Source organism: Mycteria americana, chromosome 8 (genome assembly GCF_035582795.1).
Source record: "Mycteria americana isolate JAX WOST 10 ecotype Jacksonville Zoo and Gardens chromosome 8, USCA_MyAme_1.0, whole genome shotgun sequence".
Lineage (NCBI taxonomy): Eukaryota > Metazoa > Chordata > Aves > Ciconiiformes > Ciconiidae > Mycteria > Mycteria americana.
Window position 1 is genome coordinate 48,840,095 of NC_134372.1, and position 21,261 is coordinate 48,861,355.

The following is a 21,261-nucleotide window of genomic DNA, read 5'->3' on the forward strand; positions in this document are numbered from 1 at the left end:
GCAGGCGTATCAGCCACGCGGCGCAGGCGCAACGGGCGGGGCGGGACGGCGCAGGCGCAGCGGGGCGGGGCGGGACGGCGCAGGCGCGGGAGGAGCGGCGCGCGCAGGCGCAGTGCGTCGCGGGGCTCCATGTCGCGGCGGGCCCTGCGGCGGCTGCGGGGCGAGCAGCGGGGCCAGGAGGAGCCGGGCCTGGGCGAGCTGGGCCTGGACCCCGGCCCCGAGCGCTGTCGGGAGGGGCCGCCGCCAGCCGCCGCCGGGAGGGGACGCCGCGAGCCGGCCCGCAGCGGCGTCAGCAACCGCTTCGAGCTGGTGAGGGGGGTGACAGTGCCGGGGGAGAGGTTGGGGCCTGAGGGGTGGCGGTGCCTGGGGGGGACTTGGGGGGACAGCTGGGGTGGCAGTGGCAGCGGGGGACAGCTGGGGTGGCAGTGGCTGTGAGGGACAGCTGGGGTGGCAGGGGCTGTGGGAGGGGGCAGCTGGGGTGGCAGGGGCTGTGGGGGACAGCTAGGGTGGCAATTACTGGGGGGGTGGCAATTACTGGGGGGGTGGCTGAGAGGTGACAGTGACTGTGAGGGGGTGACTCGGGGGCAGTGACTGAGGGGAGCGTTGGGGGGTGACTGGAGGAAACGGGGAGGCTGGGTGGCAGTAACCGAGAGGGGTGACGGTGACCCGAGGGGCGGTGGCTGGGTGGGGGTGACCGAGGTGACCGTTTGTGGGAGGGAGTGCTTTGGGGTCAGTGACCGGGGTGGGACTGGGGGGTTTGGGATGGGGGGTGACTGGGAGGGCCTGGGGGGATGCGGGCTGGGGGGCAGGAAAGGGAGGGAGCTGGGGTGAGATGGGGGTGCAGGGAGGGCTTGAAGGGGCAGCAACTGGGCTGAACTGGGAGGGAACTGGAGGGAGGCCTGGGAGGGGCCGGGTGGTCTGGGTGTTGACAGAGCTGGGCCTGAGTATCGGGGTGGACAAACAGTGGGTGAAACCGGTTTTAGGAACATTCCTGCCACTTTCCCAGCCCCATAAGATCCTGGCACTGGAGGTCGGGGATCAGGTGGGCCCCGATGGCACAGATGGGTCCTTGGGGTGACAGAGTCTGGCCCTTCCTCTCTGGGCACCTCAGCCAGCCCCAGCGGTTCCCTCTCCTTCCCCGAGGCTTGGCCGTGTGAGCGTAGGCAAGGCTGATTTTGGAGGCTTTTCCCAAGGAAGAGCAGAGTCCAGATAGGGCCGTGCTTTTTTCTGCCATGGCCCCGTGCTCCCCTCCGGCGAGTCGGTGGGTGCGGGGCTGTTTGGGCACCCGCTGGGTGACACGCTTGAAATGAGAGGTCGTCCCCGTCCGTCTGCTGGAGAAGCCAATCGGGCAGCTGAGCCCTGCGCTGCTTCTGCGACCTTTTTCTCTTCCGTTTGCAGGTGGGAGTGGAACAGATCAGATCCCTGGGGAATTCCGTCCCCCGGGCACAGGATAGGGCAGAGCGCAGCCCTGTGCCGGCTGTTTCTGCAGCTTCTCCGCCTGTTTGTGCAGATCACCGCCGAGGAGTCGGAGGATGAGCCGCCGTCCAGAGAGGAGCGAGCGGACGCCCGGCTCAGCGAGCGGGATGCAGCAGGAGGGAACAACGAAGGGGCTGTAACTGAAGAGACTGAAGGCGATGGGCAGAGAGATGGGGAGGAGGCAGAGCGGCCGGACCAAACGGTAACTAATCCGCAGGTATCTAGTGATGGTGGCCGTCACCACGTGAGGTGCAGAGAGAAGGTTTCTTATCTCCCTGTCTCTGTGTGCGCTGAGCAGCTTTGTGGTGCCAGACAAGTGCGTTTCTTTTCCCTCGTGCCTGGGTTTTGTCGGAGGCTGAGGATGTGAGCCTCAGGGGAGGGACGCGCACGGGGGAGCTTAAACCCAGGTACTCAGGGCTCCAGATCTGGAGGAGAATGAGCAGTTTGGTGCCGAGGGTTGGGTTTGTGCCGGGATCCAGGGAGATTTTACAGCCGCAGAGGGGAGGTTCCTGAGGAAGAGCTTGTGCTGCGTTCTCACGAGCGCTGAGGTCAGGCAAAGCGCGCAGGAAGGAAAGCATCCTGGGATTCTGAAACGGAGATTGCTTCTCGGCTCCCTTCGCTGCACAGCTAATTGAGCTCTGCACCGTACGCGGGGCTGGGCTGGTGGGTAAATGCTCAGTGAAGCGTTTGTTTTGGTGTGGATGATGCGAAGGCTCCAAGCAATGTAAACTAAACATTGAAATTCCTCTGTTCTGGAGCATTTTGTTGTTGTTTTATGTTAAGATTCCCTCCTGCAGTCTGTATCAGCTCAGAAGTGTCTCCTTGCAGAAGCACGTTAAGGACAGGGGCACTTTAATTAACAAATTGACATTGCAAGTCTAGCCCGTGTCTCACTGGAGATGAGGATGGGAGGGAGCGAAGCGGGATTGTCCCCCTGGCCTCACCCGTTAGCGCTTGGCGCGTGGGGAGCGTGCCCGTGGGTTTTGGGTGCCAGGCGGTGTGGCCAGAGGGGCAAAGACCACCGTCTGTGCGCAGTTCAGCTGTGCTGGTGGCCTCAGCCAGCCCAGGGGCTGGGGAATGCTCTGGGTGTGCGGTGTGGGCTCTGCTCGGTCGGTCCCCACGTGAGCGGTGGCTCCAGCGGGCCCTGACCCAGTGAATTTGCTGCGTAAACACCGTGGGGTGCACCTGCGGCTTCTCTCGGAGCTTCCCGGCTAGAAACGTGGGAGCCCTCGGCAGGCGTCTCCCTGCCGTTTGATAGAGCCAAATCGGGGCTGCGCGTTCCCCTGGTTCTGAAATCCCCTCGGGAGCTGTGGGGTTGTTGTGGTAACGCTGTTACTCGCTGTTTTATCTGCGTAGATCCTGGAAATGTGCTTTTTAGCTCTGTACGCCCTGGGGAAGAGCCAGCGTGGACAGCAGCGTGCCTGTCGCGTTAGGGAATGCCACGCAGCATCGTGAGCTGAAGTAGCTGCCTCGGCAGCGAGCGGAGCCTGTATCACGTGGTGCTTTCGGGCAGCTGTTGGTTTCTGTGGAAATCGGAGTGACTGATGAAACTGTCACGCTCACTAGAAAGACAGAAATAAAGTTTATTGTAGGGAGTGAAAGAGGGCTGAAATGTTTCTTCCGCACCTGGTGTATCTAAACTGTTTCTTGCCTGATTTTGTAGTCTCGGACGTTGATATGAAAGTCAGCTGAGATTTAACCCTTACATTTGTAAACCTTTGGTGCTTTCCTTCATTTGCTCCTTGTGTCTTAATTTCCACTCGCTGACAAACCTGAACGGATGAATATTGGTTTCATTTAAGGGCCCTCCTGGCATGCTGATCCCTGTGGGAAATGCTCTTCTCCCCCGTGGAGCTTTCATCCCCGTGGCCCCCGGGCATGCTCTGACAGCTGTTCCGGTTCTCGTTGCAGCCTGTGTTGAGTAACAAGCCACGAAAGAAAAAAAAGAAAAGGAAAACCAAGAAAACTTCAGCAGGGGAGACTCTGGTATGTCTGCGTTTGCTCCGAGTTAGTGGCTGTGCTAATTTCTGCATTAGGATTGGCAAAGCGGCTGCTCTGAGGTGGCTGCAGAAAAGATTTTTGAGGCAAAAATGCTCCTTTTTGCATTGTACTCATTTAAAATTATGAAATGGCAACAGCAGCTTTTGACTGTGGTCCTCCAGGCAGCCGGGACTGGCGCAGCTCTGCTGCAGATGCTTAGAGCTGAGATCCCCGCAGCGGCATCTTCTTTCATCTTTGCTTCCAGGCTCCGCACGGGAGGGGGTACTGTGCGAGGGTTTTTGCATTTTCATTACATTTTTGTTGCCCTACTTAGGTAGCTCTCCCAGCTCCGCACAACCATGCAGAGCTCTCGCTGCCAGCCATCGTTCACGTTCCCTTCTCCTCCGTGCACGGCCGTGCGCCTTCTCTGTCGTTTGACATCTGACAGCCGAATGCTGGCAGGAGCATCTGCCCCTGCGTTATCAGCTAGTGCCCTGCCAAGTGCTCTTCCCGTGGGACCTGCTCCGTCCCCTCGGTGACGAAGGGAGCAAGGGGACAGCGATTCTCTCTGGCTAATCTGTCTACCCCTAAGGAAGTGGGCTTGGAGCGAGAACTTTATCTGGTGTCTGTGTTTGTGGTGGATAAAACTATAAGAGACAAATGTGTACGCTTGAATATACTTTATCTACTTGAGCTAGGCTAGGAGACTAAACATTGCAGTCACTGGTCTTTCCAATTCAATAGAAACAAAGTTCAAGTGGGAGCTAGTTTTCTGCTAAGAAAGGTTTAAGAGTCTGAAGCGTTCACTCAGGGGAGATCCTTTACTGAACATCCGGAGCCACGGTATGCTGAAGTGCTGAACGGGTGAGCCGTGGCTCCGGTGTGGGTGCCTGGCTGGCCGCCTCCTCCCTGGGAATTCAGCTGGGCAAGCTCAGAGCGAGTCACTAAGGCGGAGAACTCCATCAAAGAGCCCATTTCCTCTTCCAGTCCGAGAACAACGAGCAACAGGGTGACATCTGCCAGCTGTAGGCTCTGGGGAGACTTCATACCCAGAACCAGGCAGTTTGATTTGCTAGCTGGAGATAATACTACCTTTGTTCGAGCGCTTAAATGCAAACCACATTATACACTTTTCATGTATCCACTCCGTGCAGAGTAGCTATTTTTAGCTGGAAAAGGCAAGCTCGCAGTGCTATTTGGGTGTCATGAATGGAATTCCCTGTTCCACCCGCGTACGTCATGAGGAGGTTGCGACGTGGCCCCACAAGAAATGCGTCACTTGCTATTTGTGGGGGAAAATAGAGGAAAATCAGGATTAAAGTGTTATGCAACTGTTGAGTGCGCGCTGCTGGATATATTCTTTGGGTTGTGAGAAGATGGGGAAAGCGAGAGTGCAGTACATCAGAGCTGGGTTAAAATCATGCGAGTGCTTGATATCTTAGTACAAGGGTCACAGCAGTAGGTTAGAGTTTCCGTGGAAAGCAGACAGTAAAGCCTGATTATTTAAATATTTATCGTTAAAGTCAGCACCCCAACATTTCATGATATTATAGGGAAACCAGATAAAGCACGGCGAAGGCTGGGTGGGAAGGGGCAGACCAGAGACCGGGCGCACACAGACTTGAGCTTTGTGTTAGGCTGGAAAGGACTCCTGTGGCCAGCTCTTGCCCACGCTAGGTATATTCTGCTGGCATGTTTGGGCTCTTGGTGGTGTGAAGAGCAATGTCACGCTATCATGATACCTTGACCAAGCGGAGAACAGCAGCCAGCCCTTTCGGGGGCAGTTGGACAGGGAAGGCAGGCACTGGGTGGGATTCCTGAGGGAATAAAGGGCGCTGGGTGCAGAGCAGGAGGCCTCAATAAGACACGGGGCGTGTGCACCCGAGGTGGGCGATGGGGTAGCAGCAGGGCGAGTAGTAGGAGCTGCACCAGTATCGCACAGAGATCGGGACGAGCCGAAGGACCCAGAGGCAGCTGGGTGCGATCTCTGCTGGGTGACCTGCGTGCCGCGGTGACTCATTCTGTAATAACTGCCTTGTATTTGCATGTGCCCATCTTAAGGAAGACAACGACCTGGAAGACATCGACAGCCTGCTGGAGAAGATTGAGGATACCAACGGGCTATCACCGCAAACCCAGAGCGGAATAATTGCTGACAGCAGGCCTCTGCTCTACGTAGAGCACAGGTAGCGCTTGCTTCCTTCCTGATTTTGGCCTTGGGCATGACAGGGATATCTCTTCCCCCGAGGAAGGGAGTTGGGAGCCTACCAGTGTGATCCGGCCATGAATTCAGGACCTTGCTTGAAAGGGGTTGTGGTAACGGTTGTGTACAGCCCCGTTTCTAACCATTCCTCTTAGAGCTGTGTTTGGTTTTGAGCGGTGACTGGTATTCTCTGTTCTCATGCCTGGTTTGAGTGGGCGTCTGGACCAGATTAACCTCTAGAAGTGCCTTCCAGCGTATAATACTCCGTGACTCTGTAGGAGAATCTCTGCAGAGCTGCTGAGAGCCCTGGTGCAGAAAGCTTTGCCATCAAACTCACCCGGCCAGGCGACCGGCTGCATTCAGGCCGGGCGCTGTGGGCAGCAGGCCGTGGTACAGCATGTGCTGTCCTCCGAGGAGGGCTAAGCAGTGCCAGGAGCCAATTTCACCAGGAAAGCTGGTTAGACTTGTCTAACCTTTCCCACACGTCACCGTCAACAAAGTGGACTAAGCGCCCAGCGTGTCCAAGAGTTGAAGAATGAATCGGCCTCGGGCTTGAGACCTGTAAGATCTGGGCCTGATGGGAATGGGCCGGCTGGTGGGTCCGGCGTGTTTGGGAGCCCTGGGCTGGTGCAGACACTGGCAGCTCTTTCTGTTTCTGGAGAAAACATTTAAACTTGTAGCTGGGACAATTTAACCAGTCCAGGTTTTGAAACATCAAAACTGAGTCTAGGCTGGTGGGCGCTCGGTGCTAGCGCAGCCTGTTCAGGGACACTTCAGCAAAGGCAGGAATGTTTGTTTATCTAGAGGTGGTTTTAAACCGCAATGACATCTCTGGTCAAGTAAATGTTATTCAGAAACCTTTGAGAGCTGGATAATCTCCGAGTGGGTGAGGGTTGGCAGTGCTGGATCTCAGCCTTCCCACTCCCTTTCTTCAAGCCCTGCTCACTGGATGGCAGAGAGAAACCCCTCTCAAATACGCCTCCCTTCTCTGGGCCAAATGTTAGATCAAGAAAACCGTAGGTGTTGTCATGCTTTGATACAAGATCTTTGTATTAGAAAATGTATTTTAATCCTTGCCAGCCTCCATGCAGCGATGGTGGTGCTTGCCCCAAATTGCAGGCTGCCGCTGCTAGGCTCGGCAGCAGGTATCTCGTGTTTTCCAGGCACGCGTCCCCGGGCGTGCGCTCCTGAACGGCGGCTGCCGTTCCCAGACTGGGGCCCAGCTGCCCTGGAGAGGGCAGCAGCAGTATTCCCCAGCTCAGCACTGTTTAGGAGCAGAGCACGAAGGAAACACGTATCTGATCGAACAAACGCTTCGATGTCTCCTGTTCTGACCATTTTTAGGCTCCTTTCGGTTTGTTGTGTCAGATCAGTGGCGCGTGTGACAGTTCAGGGGCTTCGCCAGGGACAGTTCAAGGTACAGAACACTTGGCGCTGATAGCCAGAAGTCTCACGCTCGAGTCTTCTCCATGTTTAACTGACGGTAGCTTTTCTTTCTTGTTTCAACCTTCTCAGAAACTTGAATCCAGAGAACGAGTTGAAGAGATACTTTGGGGCTCGCGCTGTTCTTGGCGATCAGAGGTTAGTCCAGAATTTATTATTAAACCCTTTCAAAGTCCGAGTCGGTGTGTCCATCCTTCCCCTGGTACGGCTTACCGAGCCCCTAGTGCCACAGCTGGGCAGGGAATCCAGGGTTCAGGGTGTCTTACTCATTTAGTAGTCGCTTGTTGGGACAGGAGAATATTTTTTGTGATATATGTGAGAGGGGGAGTAAGACTTCTCCAGGCTTTTACTAGCATTTGCTTTTTCGTCTGCTGATTTCCCCTCTCATTTACTGTCAAACACCCTTCTAAAGTCCTTTCACTCCAATTCATAGACTTAGATTTTTTTTTTCCCTTTCTCCAGCATTTGTCACTTGTTGCTATTCCAAAGTCTCTGATGTCTTACAGAGTGGACCCTGAATACTTTCCAGAGGGTCTCGTGCATTTGCTTTCAGGGGCCCGGGGAACCTACTGCTTCTTGGGTGTGAGGTCTCCATGCAATTATCCATTGCACTGTGGTCAGTGTTATCCAGAAATCCCTGCTTTCATCAGCTGGTTGAAAAATGTGCACATAACAAGGGTATAAGCTCAGAGCAGTGATGGTGGAAGCGGAAGCCTTCTCTGAGAGGGTCTGTGGAGGAATATTTAGTGCTTGAGGAAGAAGCAGCAGTCCCTTACTGAGGAGACCTGACTTTCTCAGAGTGGCCTTGATTTCTGAATTCCTCCTGCCCTGATCCAATAAATTGGTTGCGTTTGTGAGTACGGCTTAAACTAAATCAGTTGGTATTTGAAGGCACTGCTGGGAAGAGGGATGAGTCAGAGGGATATGGGGCTCTCTTAATTGGACCTGAGAAGCTGTTTGAAGCAGAGGCAGCTGAGAACTTAGCAGGAATAAAAACAGGGGAGAGAAGCTATTGAAGTGGAAATGCTGGAGGCACAGGCTGGCCCAAAGAGGAATGGTTGAAGTAAGGCAGAGCCTGAGCGAAGGTATGTTGTGTCTTGAAGGCAAACATGTTAAAGCTCTGGGCAAAAGGGCTGGCAGGGCTGCAGCTGGGGAAGAAGTTGGATCTCTTTTTCCCTGAATCATCCTTTTTCTGGCTGGTTTCAGCCCTCCTCATTCTGTTAGTACAGAGAAACTGTGACCTCTCGTGTTTATTTCCTCAGGCCAAGGCAAAGGCAGCGCCAGTATGTCCGCAGCACGTGGCTGACAGCTCCCAAGAACACCTGGCCGCGCTTCAGCAAAACAGGTGAGGCTTTCCGTGCCACCTCCCGAAGCACCGCGCTGCCCCTAGCCGACGGGGCACGTCAGTCCCGTGCCCGTGTTGGCACGGGCAGCCGCTCCTGCCAGCCTGGCTTTCCTAGAGCTTCCGTGCACAGAAACTGGAGCTGCTTTCATCAGCTGCCAGGCACAGACTTCACGCTGGCTGATGCAGAAAGGGAACTGCTCGTCAGCTGATGGAAATAACTCCTTTCTCAACAGGGAGAACTCTGTCTCGTATCTTAGCATCTGAGCTTTTTTTTTTTCCCCTTATTGGAGGTGGCAGGCGATGAGTACTTCCCCTCTTACCGCAGTCTTGCTGGATAATGGGAAATACCCGTGGGGAGAGCAAGCTGCCTGGGCTTCTCAGGTGGATTTCGGACTTTGACTCATGGGAGGAGGGAAAGGAGTGACATTCTCTGGGAGTTTCTGAAAACGCGTCCGGCTTTGGACCCAGTGGTGTGAATGAGCTTTCTGTGTTGCAAGAACACAGGAGAGCTCCTCTTGCCGCTGTGCTCGCAGGCTGGCAGCAGTGGTACCCCCGTCTCCCCTTGCACCCTCTAGGTATTGCCATGCACCTGGTGGACACCAGGAGGGGAGTGCAATACTTCACGTTTGAGCACCATCGCGAGTACCAGCAAGTGCAGTTCAAGTTCCTGGATGCTGTAGAGTCCATGGACCCCAACAACATTGTGGTATGTTGTGAAATTGGGTTGCCCCTGCTGTTACCTCCTGCATTCCTGCAGCCCCTTTCCCCGGCTGGGGAGGTAGGCCGATGCATCCCAGTGCTTATCTTTTGCCAGTCTCGTTTTAAGCGGTAGAGCCCTCTGTGTGGGGCGAGGCAGTGTTGCTTGCTGAGCTCTGCTTTCGCCTTATTCGTAAGATAAGTGACCACCTCGGTGCAAACGAGGTCTGGTGGCCGAGCCTCGGTGGCTCTGCCCGAGGGCACGCCAGGTAGCCATCTGGAAGAGGAGCCCGCAGGAACTGACCGTTGGCTGAGAGGGTAGGAATAAAGCTCCCTTGTCTCAGCTCTTCAGCTGGGAAAGGAAAAATATTGTATAAACTGATCTTTAAATGGGAATCTAAACTAACAGCTGTTCTATTTATAAACTCTTGCATGGATGAAAAATGTTTCTTTTCTTGGTATTTCAGCAAAACAGTCTTTGTGTTGAAAGTTCTTCATGCGTGTCCAAGCTCATTAAACTGTATAGTAACATTTGTAGTTTGTAGTGATAAGCAGCAGTAAAATTGCTCTGCACTCTACTGAACCATAATTGAGGTATTTTTGCTCTGAAGTCCCTGGCCACATGAGCTCGGATACATGCCCTGGAGAAGTTTCTTAAAGAGGCCATTGTCCGCTAAATAAAGTTTACTTCCTTCTGCTTTCCCACCCTCTGCTCATGGCTGCTGCTCTCTCCAGCTCCTCACTTCTGCCCGCTGACTGGGCTGAGGGATTCGCATTAAACGATGCGAGGTAGCTCCTGTGCGGCAGTGATCGACCGGAGAGCCAGCGTCAAACAGCTCAAACGCGGTCTCCCACGGCTGTGCAGAGCAGGACGGGTTTTCCGTGGCACGTTTTAGTCTTTATGCTCTGTCCCTGTTAAGTGGGTCTGGCTACATTTGAAGGTAACTCCTACAGTTTTAGTCTTTCAATTTTACGTTAAGGGTAGAATCTAACAGATGGGGGTTCGCCCATGCCAGAAGTACTTCAACCCCCCAACCGGTTTATCTGTGACCGCCACAGTTTCACGTAGCCGGAGCCCAGATCTGCCTTGCTGCTGTGGTTTCAGCATGCAAAACAGGATTTTTTAGGGGGTCCTGCTCAGTGCCTGTTTTTCTCTTCTTGCCGGTGGGTTAAAAGGGTCTTGCTGGTGAAGTTGTAAGTGCGTGAAGAGCGCTTTTTCCCATGGCAGTGGCCCTAGGTGCTCCATCTCTTCCAAAAATGAGAACTAGAAAGGAATTTAAGAGCAAGCAAGGAAGGGGTAAAACGTCAGGCAAGTGGCACCAAGGCAAAGGCGCTGGGCTGGGACAGCCTAGTACATAAAGGCTTTGTACTGTAGGTGGTCACGCTGGCCAGCACCCTGCAGATGTATGACTTCTGGAGCTTTTGAAGCTGTATTTTTCTCTTTTGGAGGAAAACAACATCCCAAAATTAAACTGTGAGGAGATTTGAAGTAGCTTCAGTATTTTCATATTGAAACTGAGTTTTAGGTACTTGGAAAAAGTAGTCCCTTATAATATAATTAGTGAACGCAGAGGTTTTTGAGGTGTGGTTAAACTTCTATTCCGAAGCCTGGAAAAATATTTTTAATCCATTACCATTCAGGAGCTGGATCCTGGAGTTGTAATAGATGCATCAAAATGTCCTCTCGGTACCCAGAGGAAGCAAAAGCCTGATCAAATGCTGAGAATTGTTAAGGAATAGAGAATAAAACAAAAATGTAATTATGCCTGCTGCCTGCATCTTGAATATTGCGTGTAGTTCTGGGCCCTCGCCTTCAAAAGGATCTGGTGGAGCTGGGAGAGATTCGGAGGAGGACAGCAAAGATGATCAAAGGCCTGGCATGGTCTCAGCGCTGGAAAAGCTGGGTCGGCTGGGAGGGAGGTGCCTGGGGGATGCTGTGATCGAGGGCTCGGATCCTGCGTGAGGTGGGGAGAGATCTCCCTCCAACACAGGGGTGAAGCCGGCAGGTTGGGATTAAAGGAAGTTCTTTGCGTTGTGTGCTTAAGCGGTGGCTTTCTGGATCGCAGAGCTGGGGTGCTGGAGAGGTACCTGGGTCAGTAAGTGAACAAAGTCACGGGAGGAGACACCATCAATATCAGTGGCATCTTTGACAGTGGGGGCCCCCGAACCCCTAAAAGTTAGCAGCTTAGAGAGTGCTGGGAGTCATCGTGTGCGCCCAGCTTCGTGCCCTCTTTCCCAGGCATCTGCTTCTGCAGACAGGGCAAGGTGGACCTCTACCCTGACCCAGCGTGACTGTCCTTAGGTTCTTTTAATCCAGAGCTCAGCCTTTCTCGTGAGGTGCGTCCCCAGCCTTGCACTACAGTCTGAGCACTGGCTCTCTGATGGTGCGGGACAGGATTTCTTCACCTTCAGACCCAGGGGCAAGAAGAGCCCCTCTCTCTTAGGCGCGGTGTCAGGGCATTTGCCTCCCTGCCGCGCTTCCAGAGCTTGCCTCGTAGGCAGAGCGCACGAGAAACCCGTGATTTGCGACCTCGTGTAATCAAGCTCATGCTCTTCTGTAGCTGCTGCTTCAAATGAACCCGTACCACGTGGACTCCCTTCTGCAGCTCAGCGACGTGTGCCGGATGCAGGAGGATCAGGAGATGGCCCGTGATCTCATAGGTAAGAGCTGAGGTGAGGAGCGGATGTCCCGGCGTGAGGTGGGGTGGGAGCTGCTGCTGTTCGCTGTCCCGGTTTTGCCTGCCGCCAGCTCAGCCTGCCGCTGGGGAAGGGGCAGCAGCAAAGGGGATCGGCCCCTCTCGGCTGGCCTGAGTCGGTGAGAGCTTGCTGAGGGTGGACGTGGAAAACTCCAGCCTGGCGGAGTCCCCGGCGGGGTCTGCAGAGCAGCGCGGCGTTGTGCTGCGGAGGCCGGGCTCGTCGCCGGCTGCCGATACGTACGGCACGGGGAGGGAGAGGTGGTGCTGGGGGCATCGGTCTGCAGACGCGCACGCGTGCGCTCCCAGTGCCGAGCGAGTCCCTGCTGAAAGTCTGGGCTGAACAAGTGGCTGTGAATTAGTAATCAAGGGCTTTTGGTTCAGTTTTGGGTTTTGTTTCAACAGAGAAGCAGCAAACCAGAAGGGTTGGTTTGGCTCTGCGTCTTGTGACTGCGAGCGCTCTGCCGTGTGTCATCCTGCGGACCAGCAGCTTTCGCTGGAGGCTTTTAAATGGAGCCAGATGTGCTTGTCTGGGGCAAAGCACATCAGTGTTCACCTTCAAAATGAATGAAAGGATTGTCTGGACATCGTGGGGTGCAGGATGTCCCTTGCAGGAGGAGGGTCTGATTTAGTAGCTACGAGACACGGCAGTGCGAGAGACGCTCCAGGAAGCCTACCCCCTCTGCGGGGAGCGTGCCCGACCCTCCGGGCCAGCCTGCCTTGCCTTCCTCTGACCAGCATCTTACCGGTCGGCATGTCGGGCTCTGCTTCTCGGGGCACCGCAGGCTGCGTGGGGGCAGGAGGCATCCCGGAGGATGGCTGCCCCTCGGACGGCTGTGCCGCAGCCTCGCGTCTCTGAGACGTGCTGTTCGATAACTGGGGCGTGTGCTCCCAGCATGATAGGAGGGGGCAGAGGCGAAGTGAGGGCAGGATTTTTGGTTTCCTTATCTGAAGATGGTTGTGGCAGAGGCAGCTGTACCAGCCTCCATCCCAGACCTCCTCCAGAAATTACTTTTCACAACCAGAGCGTGATCTTAATGCCCGCAGACGGGAACAGGGCTCGCTCACCTGGCTATCCGCTGCGACCACGTACTCTGAAGTAGCTTTGTGCCTTGCTAGAGTGTGAACAAGCTTATTTCATGGGTGCCAGAGCTCTCGATTATCGGTGTCTTCTGGGCTAAATCGACTGCCATTTTGGGAGCGGCGGGGCCGCGTGGTGTGCCGGGGTGGTGGCGTGCCCTGACGCTGTCCTTGCTGTTGCAGAGCGGGCGCTGTACAGCCTGGAGTGTACCTTCCACCCCGTCTTCAGTCTCACCAGCGGGACCTGCAGGCTGGACTACCGGCGGCCGGAGAACAGGTAGGCGGCACGCCTGCCTGCCCCGCGTCTGCCGGAGAGCCGTCGCGGCGTGCCTTGGCCTACTTTGGACACGGAGACCCAGATTCACGACGTCTGCTGCGTCATCCGCGCTGGCGGGGGGACCTTGAACGTCCCTTTCTGTCAGAACAAGCTCTGCCGCTCGGCAGTCGATGGCAACGCCTCTTGGCGAGGCAGCAGCGGGGCTCCCGGGATGGGTGCTGGGGTACCGGCAGCTCTTGCTCTGCCAGGTCACTTGCGCTGAGGTTTCTTTGCAAAGCATCCTCTTTCCCGAGGGATTTCTTAATGGAGCAGTAACCGCTCCTCCCCATCACATCCTTCTCATGCAGTCAGTACCCCTTAGCCCAAAATGGCACTTATATTTGTCACAGAAATACTCGCTGCGTGTTGACGGCTGTGCTTGGTCACTTGTGTGCTGCCTGCCCAGCCTTCATCCCCAGCACTCGCGCTGCTCCCGGCCCGGCTTTTTATGTAATGACAGCTCTGCAGCTGCGGGGAAAGGTGACTTTATTCTGGGAATTTTCCAGTCAGCTGACCCGAGTCATCCTTCCCAAACTGCCGTACCTGGAGGTTGCTCGGATTTCCAGTACCCGCTCGCTGACGGGCTTGGTGCCGTCTGTGACCTGAACCTTGCGATCTGTATCTCGCCCGATTTGGGTGTTAGTCCTCCACCCGTACGCACTGTGCACGCTCTGCGTCACCGTCCCCGTGCGGCTGGGCGGACGGGACAAGGCGGGATGCAGACTCTGGGGATTTACTTGTTTCTCTCGTCCTGAGTTGTCGGCCGGTCTGCGAGAGCCCGAGGCTGTGGGGCCTTGGGGAGCAGGGACAGAGCAGGCCGTGGGTTTGCTGTCCCTATGCTGGCACAAAGAAATAATAATAATAAAAAATAAAATAAAAAAAGAGACGGGATTGTGATGGGTCTGTGGCACCTACTGCACCAGGCTGGGTTCCCTGGACCCCCCCGGCTGCGCTGCGGCGCTGGTGCTCGGGGGCGAGGAGCTGGGGCTAACCGTGGGTGAGTTCTTGAGTGGCACGAGGTGCTTCTCTCCAAATCTGGCTTCTAAAACCTGCTCCCGTTCCCCACGCAGGGCTTTCTTCCTGGCTCTCTTCAAGCACCTGATGTTCCTGGAGAAGAGAGGCTGTCCCCGGACAGCCCTGGAGTTCTGCAAGCTGATTCTGAGGTAGGTGCCCCCGCCGAGGGCTGCACCCCGTTCCCTGTGGGATGGGGCAGGGCGTCTCAGGCCTGGGGGAACGTGCTTCAAACAACGCACCGAACCGAACCCGGGTGGGAGAAAAACCCCAGAGGTGTACTACTGCTGCCAGGCTCCGTGAGGGCTTGTTTCCACTCCTTATAGATGCGGTGTCACAGGTTAGTTTTGAGCACGGGCTCTTGTCTGCGGTGCTGCTTTGGAAGAGGGGTGATCGTTGAGAAGGAGGCTTAAACAGATGGGACCTGGGTGGCCCTTGCTCTCGACTGCTGAGCTGTGGGCCTGGCTGGTCCACAGAGCCCGGAGTCTCTGTGGAGCGGATGTACGACGGTGGTGGCTTCAGCCTGCTGGGTTTGTGGCCATTGATCCTCCTCCCGGGTGGGACAGGGGGGCCGTCACCCCTCTGCAGGGACGCAGACCGGGCAGGGCGTTGCGCCGTCATCCTGGCCGCGCAGGAAACGATCGTGTTCCCGTTCTCTCCGCTTGCTGAGTCATGGAAGCTCTCTGGATGCTAGTGGGAAAGTCTTGTTTGACTTAGAAATGAGGACAGCTACCTCAGCTCTTGTGACACTGATTTTGTTTCCTCCCCTTGTGCTCGCCTCCCTCTGAAGCCTTGATCCGGAGAACGACCCTCTGTGTGTGCTGCTGCTGATCGATTTTCTGTCCCTCCGAGCTAGAGAATACACCTTCCTGACCCGCATGTTCCAGGAGTGGGAGGTGAGTTGGCAACAGGCTGTGCTGGCGAGAGAGGGGGCAGAGAAGGGGAGAGCTGGTTCCTGGGGCTCTCCCCACCTGGGCTGGGCGGGAGGGGGCGGCTGGGCCACAGAGCATGAGGTTTTCCTAACCAGCTTAGCCCTTTGAGGGGTCTCTCACGGCCAGGCTGGCATCCCAAAATCATCGGAACCACCCGTAAAGGCTGGGGTGTTTGTTCTTGTAATCCTGGTACCCTGCAAACAATTGTACGAACTCAAAATCGCTTACTCAGTTGTGGGGGCACCAAGCCAGCGGCTGGAAAGTAACCTAATCCCGCGAGCAAGAAACCCCACCCTGCGTACGGCCCAGCCACATCGAGATCATTCTGCGTAGCATCATTTCTTGGTAAATCTCTCTCTCTCATCCTGCAGAGTCACCGAAATTTGTCCCAGCTGCCCAATTTTGCCTTCTCGGTGCCGTTGGCCTATTTCTTCCTGAGCCAGCAGGAGGAGCGCTCCGAGCTGGAGCTAAGCCAAGCCCGGGAGAGAGCCACCCGGCTCATCCAGCTGGCCTTGATCATGTTCCCAAGCGGTAAGTCTGTCCCCACCGGTAAGTCCGTCCCGCAGGCTTTGTCGCTGTCTTCATCTGTGAGAGGAAAGGCTGGATTCCAGGCAGGCAAATGCAGAGGCAGCGCTTTGCCTGTGGGTTACAGATGGCGTTGCCCTCTCTCCGTGGGAGATGGGAGCCCTGACTCAGAGGGTGACACAGCTCGGTCAGACCGGCGGCGGCAGGCGCTGCTGTACCTCCGTCTGGTGTGGCAGCGGTGGGACTCAGCCTTCCCACCCCGCGCCGTGGCAGGGCCGGCGAGAGAACGGTGGAGCCGTTTTCCCCGCGGCCGTGAGCCCTCCGCGTTAGGAAGAGCTCGGCGACTGTTCTCCCTGCTGTGCCCCCTCCTCGGAGCAGCCCATGCCCCTTCAGTAGGCACGATCATAGGCGGGCAAGCAGGGGGAGGGTGAGAACCGGAGTCTTGGAGCAGGAAAGCCCAGACCAGAGACAACAAGTCTCTCTTGGCTTTCCCTCCGAGGCACTGCTCTGCTTTAGGTGTGCTCTCTCCGGGCGCCCATCGCTCTTGCTTTCAACCATGCTGTCCATGAAAGGAGATATACAGCCCCTCTGGGCCCAGAGGAGGGTGTGTCTTTATAGGCAGGAATAACCAGCTCTCAAACAGAGGTTTAGTTTGTGTTGGCTGAAACCATCTTTTTTGCTGCTCGTCACGGTGACCAAAATAAAACCCTTGTTCAAGTTTCAAAGGCCAGCAGCAGTCTTAAGTGCAGAAAATTGCACCTTATTTCACTGGAGAAAAAACAAGTTTGTGGTTCTCTTTTCGTTTTACTCTGGATCTCTTTCCATCATGCACACAGAGATCAAAAGGCAGCGTAACCCCCAGCAGCATCCTCGCACCCTCCTCGTGTGGGTCCTTGTTCAGCGCCCCGGGGGGGTGCTGGCCCCCCGGCACGGGGCTGTCTCTCTGCAGCCCTGGCAGTGGTGACCGGCCACTCCATGGTGCTCCTCGCCGGGCTGTTGAAAGCGAGCTGTCTGACTTTCTCCTGCAGTTCTTATGCCGTTGTTGGATCACTGCAGCGTGCAGCCCGATGCCAGGGTCGCGTCCCATTCCTTTTTCGGGCTGAATGCTCAGATAAGGTAAGCCCTAGAGATGCTCTCGGTAAAGAGAAGGAATCGATTTTGCCGGTAGCGGGGCTTTTGCTTGCTCAGGCAGCTAATGGAGTTACAAAGCTGCGGAGGAGAATATTTGGTTTTCCTGAGTAGGCTGTTAGATGCTTTGATAATGGATTTCCATAATGGCCACCAGATAATGCTAATAGACCCACCTCGCCTTAATGTGGATGGGTCAGAAGTTCATAGCGAAGCTTGTCGGTACACGTAGTCAGAGAGAACGACGTGTGCGTGCTCTCGGGGCAGGCTGTCTCCTACCAGTCTGGATTTCCCTGCCACATGGTCCCCCTAAACAGGCAAATGGTCTCCCCCTCGGGTCAAGGCAGTGTTAACTTTCAACTCATGGCTATGCTTATCCCAAAAATAGACGGAGGCAGAAAAACTGGTGAAAGTAAATGGAAATAGCAAAGCAGGGAGCCTGCGATTCCTCTCTTTGTGTTCTCACGCCGAAGCACAGTGCAGAGACGAGCCCTTGCCAGCCCGCGCGGGGACCTGCAGGCGGGAAGGAGGAGAGTGCCCTGAATAACAACTGTCTCCCGTAGCCAGCCCCCCGCCTTGAACCAGCTGACGTCCCTCTACGTGGGAAGGACTCACTCCCTGTGGAAGGACCCAGCCGTCATGGCGTGGCTGGAGACCAACGTCCACGAGGTGTTGCGCATGGTGGATGCCCGGGACCCGCTGGTGGAGGAGTCTGAGCACAAGTGAGTGCGGCAGGCGGAGGTCAGCGGCTCTCCTGCCAGGCATGGGTGCTGAAACGTGGGGGCAGAGCGGGCCGGGGGGCTCTGCGGACGAGAGAGGAGCTCTGTCCCGGGCTGCAGCGGCGCCGGGGCTCGCGCAGAGCCCCACGACTGCCAATCTGATGGCGGCTGCCGATGCCGAGGCTTACGCCGCGGGGCTGGGAAGGCAGAGGCTCTTCCCTTCTTTGCACAAGTGTGAATTAAGAGCTGTACCCCTCGCTGGGGAGCGCGTGCTGCGCTGGCTTCCCCCAGCCTCGGCCATCGCCTGCGCCCTGGAAATCGCCCGGGAGGGCGGAGGGGTTGCTGCTGGCTGGGGGGGGCAGGGATGGCTGCACGGCTCGCAGGGATTTGCTGCACAAGGCAGGTGAGCGCTTAGAAACGCTTCCCGGCTCTGAGAAGCAGGAGATGAGAAGCAGGAGAGAGAGGCAGTAGGTCTTGCCCTAAACCAAAGTTACTTTACTCTGCTGCCCTGCGGTGAGAGATCGGTGCGGCGTCCCTGAGCTGTTCCGCTCTTTCATCTGAGGTCAGCAGCTGCCAAGCGACTTTGGCTTCGCCTTAAGCCAGCTCCGTCCGATACGGCGCGTCCCCCAGGGAGGGGGATGAAGCTGACAAGGCACCCAGAGAAGCAGAAATGGAAGGGTGGCTACGCTGAGGCGTGCTCGGCACGATCCTCTGTCCCTCTCCCTGCTTTAGGAGGAAGATGCGGTACCAGAGCGCACCCAGGAATATCTACCGGCACATCATCCTCTCGGAGATGAAGGAGGCCACGGCAGCTCTGCCTCTGGTGAGGGGCCCTGACGGGGCACAGGCGGTGCCGCAGCCCGTGGCGTGATGGCACTCGCGTCCCTGCTGCGGACGCTGGGCACGTCTTAAACCCCAGCCACCGGCAAGAAACATCCGCCTGGCCTCGAAGTGTCCTCCCTGCATGCACGGCTTCCCGGGGCGGCACACGGGGGGGAACACGTGCGGGCAGGCCGGGCTGCGGCCGGTGCCCGGCTCTGTTCCGCTCCCCGAGACTAAGGGCTGTCCAGCCGGTCTGACCGTCTCCGTGCCTCGGTGTTCGCTGGCGCCGCAGCCTTCACCCCTTCTTTCTTCTCCCCCCGCAGGAGGTGACCTCGCAGCCTGTGATGGGGTTCGATCCCTTACCTCCTTTGGACTCCATCGTTTCCTACACCAGACCAGAAAGGTACCTTCTCCACCCCTCGTTTCTGCGCTGGCGCAGCCGGCGCGTTCCCGGTGCGCCCTCAGCCCCGGGCTTGGGTGCACGTGGGTGCTCGGAGCTGACGTCCTCCTCCGTCTCGGAGGAAGAGCAGCCTGGCTTGCGGTGCTCGCCGACAGGCAGAGCGTACAGGCAGGACTGGTCCTGCCGCTTTTCCGTGGTGGTCGCTGTTGGAGACGGCAGCTGTTCGCAGCCACTGAGGCAAAGGCCGCTGCAAAAAATTTTGGCTGTTTCTTAACTGAGGTGGTTTGGGGTAAATACAGGTTTGAGCGCAGCCAGGCGCGGTGCGCGCAGACCGTTCGGGTGAAGCCCGTGCGCGCCTTACGCGCTGACCCGCCTCAGAGCAAACCCGGCAGCGCTTTTAATGACTGCTTTGCCCAGAGGCTGGCGAGCTGCTGGCTGCGTGGGGTAAGAAAGCCCTGAGAATTCCCCGATACGCTGCATCGGGGCTGGCTCAGGAGGGGCCACGTGTAGGGCCGGACAGCACGGTTCTCTCCGAGCGCCCCTGCGCTGTCTCGGCCCCAGCGTGAGGCAGAGGACCGAGCTGCCCCCTTAACCGCCGTGTGACTTCTGTCTTTCAGGACGAATCGTCCATCCAACGAAAGCACTTTATCTCTCTTCTTCCGATCGCTGTTGCCAAATTTTAACTTGCAGGTACGTGCAGTCGGCTGCTGCGGGCGGCTCAGAGCACACTTTCGCTGTCGGTACACAGAAGTTTCCACCGCACAGTGTTTCTGCAAAGGGAGTGGCTCTTGGCATATGCAGCGTGTAAACGTCAGGTTGCAGAACAGCCTGATGCTTTTTGGCGAGCGGCATTGTCTCTCTCCCTGCCTGCCGCAGACAGGCGGGCAGCTCCCTGCCTGGCCGCTCCAGCTCTGCTCTCTTGCAGGGAGACATCAGGCACGACGGGGAGGAAGAGGCTGGAGCAGGGCAGGACCTTAACCAAGGGGTGAACAGGCTCATGGCAGCCATGCGGGACATGCTGGCGAACATCCAGTTTCAGGAACCCCCCCGAGACGACAATCCCGAAGGCGACGGCGACTGGGACTGAGCCCGGAGCGCGCGTCTTCTTCCCGCACCCCCCCCCCCCCCCCCCGACCCTCTGTAATCACCCCCTGTTTGTGTCGCGCTCCAATAAAGTCCCACAGACTCCAGGCGCCTGCTCTCGCTGCGGGGACGGGCTCCGTCCGGGCACCTTTCGCATCTCTCGGCGGCGGCGGCGGGGGGGGGGGTGAGGACTGTCTGAAGGTGGCAGAGCTAATCTACGGCAGCTGTCCCTCGGCCCCACGTCAGCTTAGTCCCCTTCTGGCCTCCTCCAAGCGCGGTTGCCGTCTCATTCCCCTGGTCTTGTGTCTAATAGCCAGAGGCTTTTTTTTTTTTCTCCCCCTCTCCTGCGGCCCCTTGTCCTTTTCCCCAGCGTTTCCCTCCATGAAACGCTCCGGGCCCTGACAGCGCTGGACCTTCCAGCTTGCTGATGAAGGGTTCGGGGTCTCCCCTCTTCTACGTGGTCCCTGGGGGTGCAGAGCACCAAGCTGCGCTCTGGCAGGGGCTCCCCGACCTCTCCTTGTGCTACCGGAGGTGCACGGGGAATGGCTTTTCCCCGCGCCGCAGCCCTTCCATCGTACCGGGAGCGGAAAGGACCCCCCCCCCCCCCCCCGCCCCCGCTTTTTGTTTTCTCCCCCCGTCCCTTATTTCCCCCACCTTCCGCCTTGCAGAGCCGGGAATGAGGTCAGCTGCGTTCAAACCCTTGCTGCCCTGCAAAGCTTTTCCCCGTTTTTGCTGTGTAACGGTGTAGATGTGGCTCGAATGCTGAGCCAGGCTGCGCTGCCCGGAATAAATCCTCCCCCTCCCCTGTCTCCTGCAGTGTCTGCTGCATCCCTTCCCCGGGGAGCAGCATGGATCCCGGGGGGGCTGGCGGGGATGGGGCCGGGGCAGGCTGGACGGAGCCCTGGGGTCTGCGCTACAGCGCAGACCCCAGGGCTCCGTCCAGCCTGCCCCGGCCCCATCCCCGCCGGCAGATCCGAATCCCACGGTACGGAAACCCCGCTTGGATTTGCAGACTCGGCGTTTTCTACCTCTGCTCTCAAAGCCTCTGTTGAATAAAGCTAAAAATTCACGGCACGTACCGGCGCGCTCTTTAGCAGAGCGGCAACCAAGAAGGGGGAAAGCCGGTGGCTGTTGGTCCAAATTCCTCCTGCTTGTGTTTCCCTGGGGGTGAGCGGTGATTGGGCCGTTCCTCGCCCGGCGCCGGGGCTTCAGCTCGACGCACGGCACGCGTTAGCCCTAGCTCGCTGCCGTGCCAGCGCTCGGGGTGAGCAAGGCACCACGGCAGCCTGGGACCCCGTTCCCAGCGCGGCCGGCTGAGCCGCTTTCATCCGTGACGGAGCCGTGGGGTGCTCCGTGCCACGGAGAAAGGCTCCCGGTGCCCCGTGGGAAGGAGCGGAAGCGGCCGGTGG

The 21,261-nt window shown here is 57.2% G+C and overlaps 1 protein-coding gene across 4 annotated transcripts; it reads left to right on the top strand.

The window, feature by feature from the left end:
- Positions 1-94: 94 nt before the first annotated feature.
- TCF25 (TCF25 ribosome quality control complex subunit) lies at positions 95-19,950 on the top strand. 4 transcript variants are annotated; one of them, XM_075511125.1, is made up of 18 exons: positions 95-309; positions 1,511-1,693; positions 3,388-3,462; positions 5,518-5,642; positions 7,175-7,240; positions 8,365-8,447; positions 9,023-9,153; positions 11,705-11,804; positions 13,100-13,193; positions 14,303-14,395; positions 15,034-15,139; positions 15,547-15,706; positions 16,729-16,816; positions 17,392-17,550; positions 18,280-18,370; positions 18,693-18,772; positions 19,387-19,459; positions 19,695-19,947. In XM_075511125.1, the coding sequence occupies exons 1-18, from the start codon at positions 130-132 to the stop codon at positions 19,854-19,856; spliced, it is 2,049 nt and encodes a 682-aa protein (XP_075367240.1). In that variant the 5' UTR covers positions 95-129; the 3' UTR covers positions 19,857-19,947. The 4 variants fall into 4 exon arrangements, with proteins under 4 accessions (XP_075367240.1, XP_075367241.1, XP_075367243.1 ...); XM_075511126.1 differs by having other exon boundaries at positions 1,511-1,678; positions 19,695-19,946; XM_075511127.1 differs by lacking the exon at positions 95-309 and adding an exon at positions 1,218-1,261 and having other exon boundaries at positions 1,399-1,693; positions 19,695-19,950.
- Positions 19,951-21,261: the final 1,311 nt, after the last annotated feature.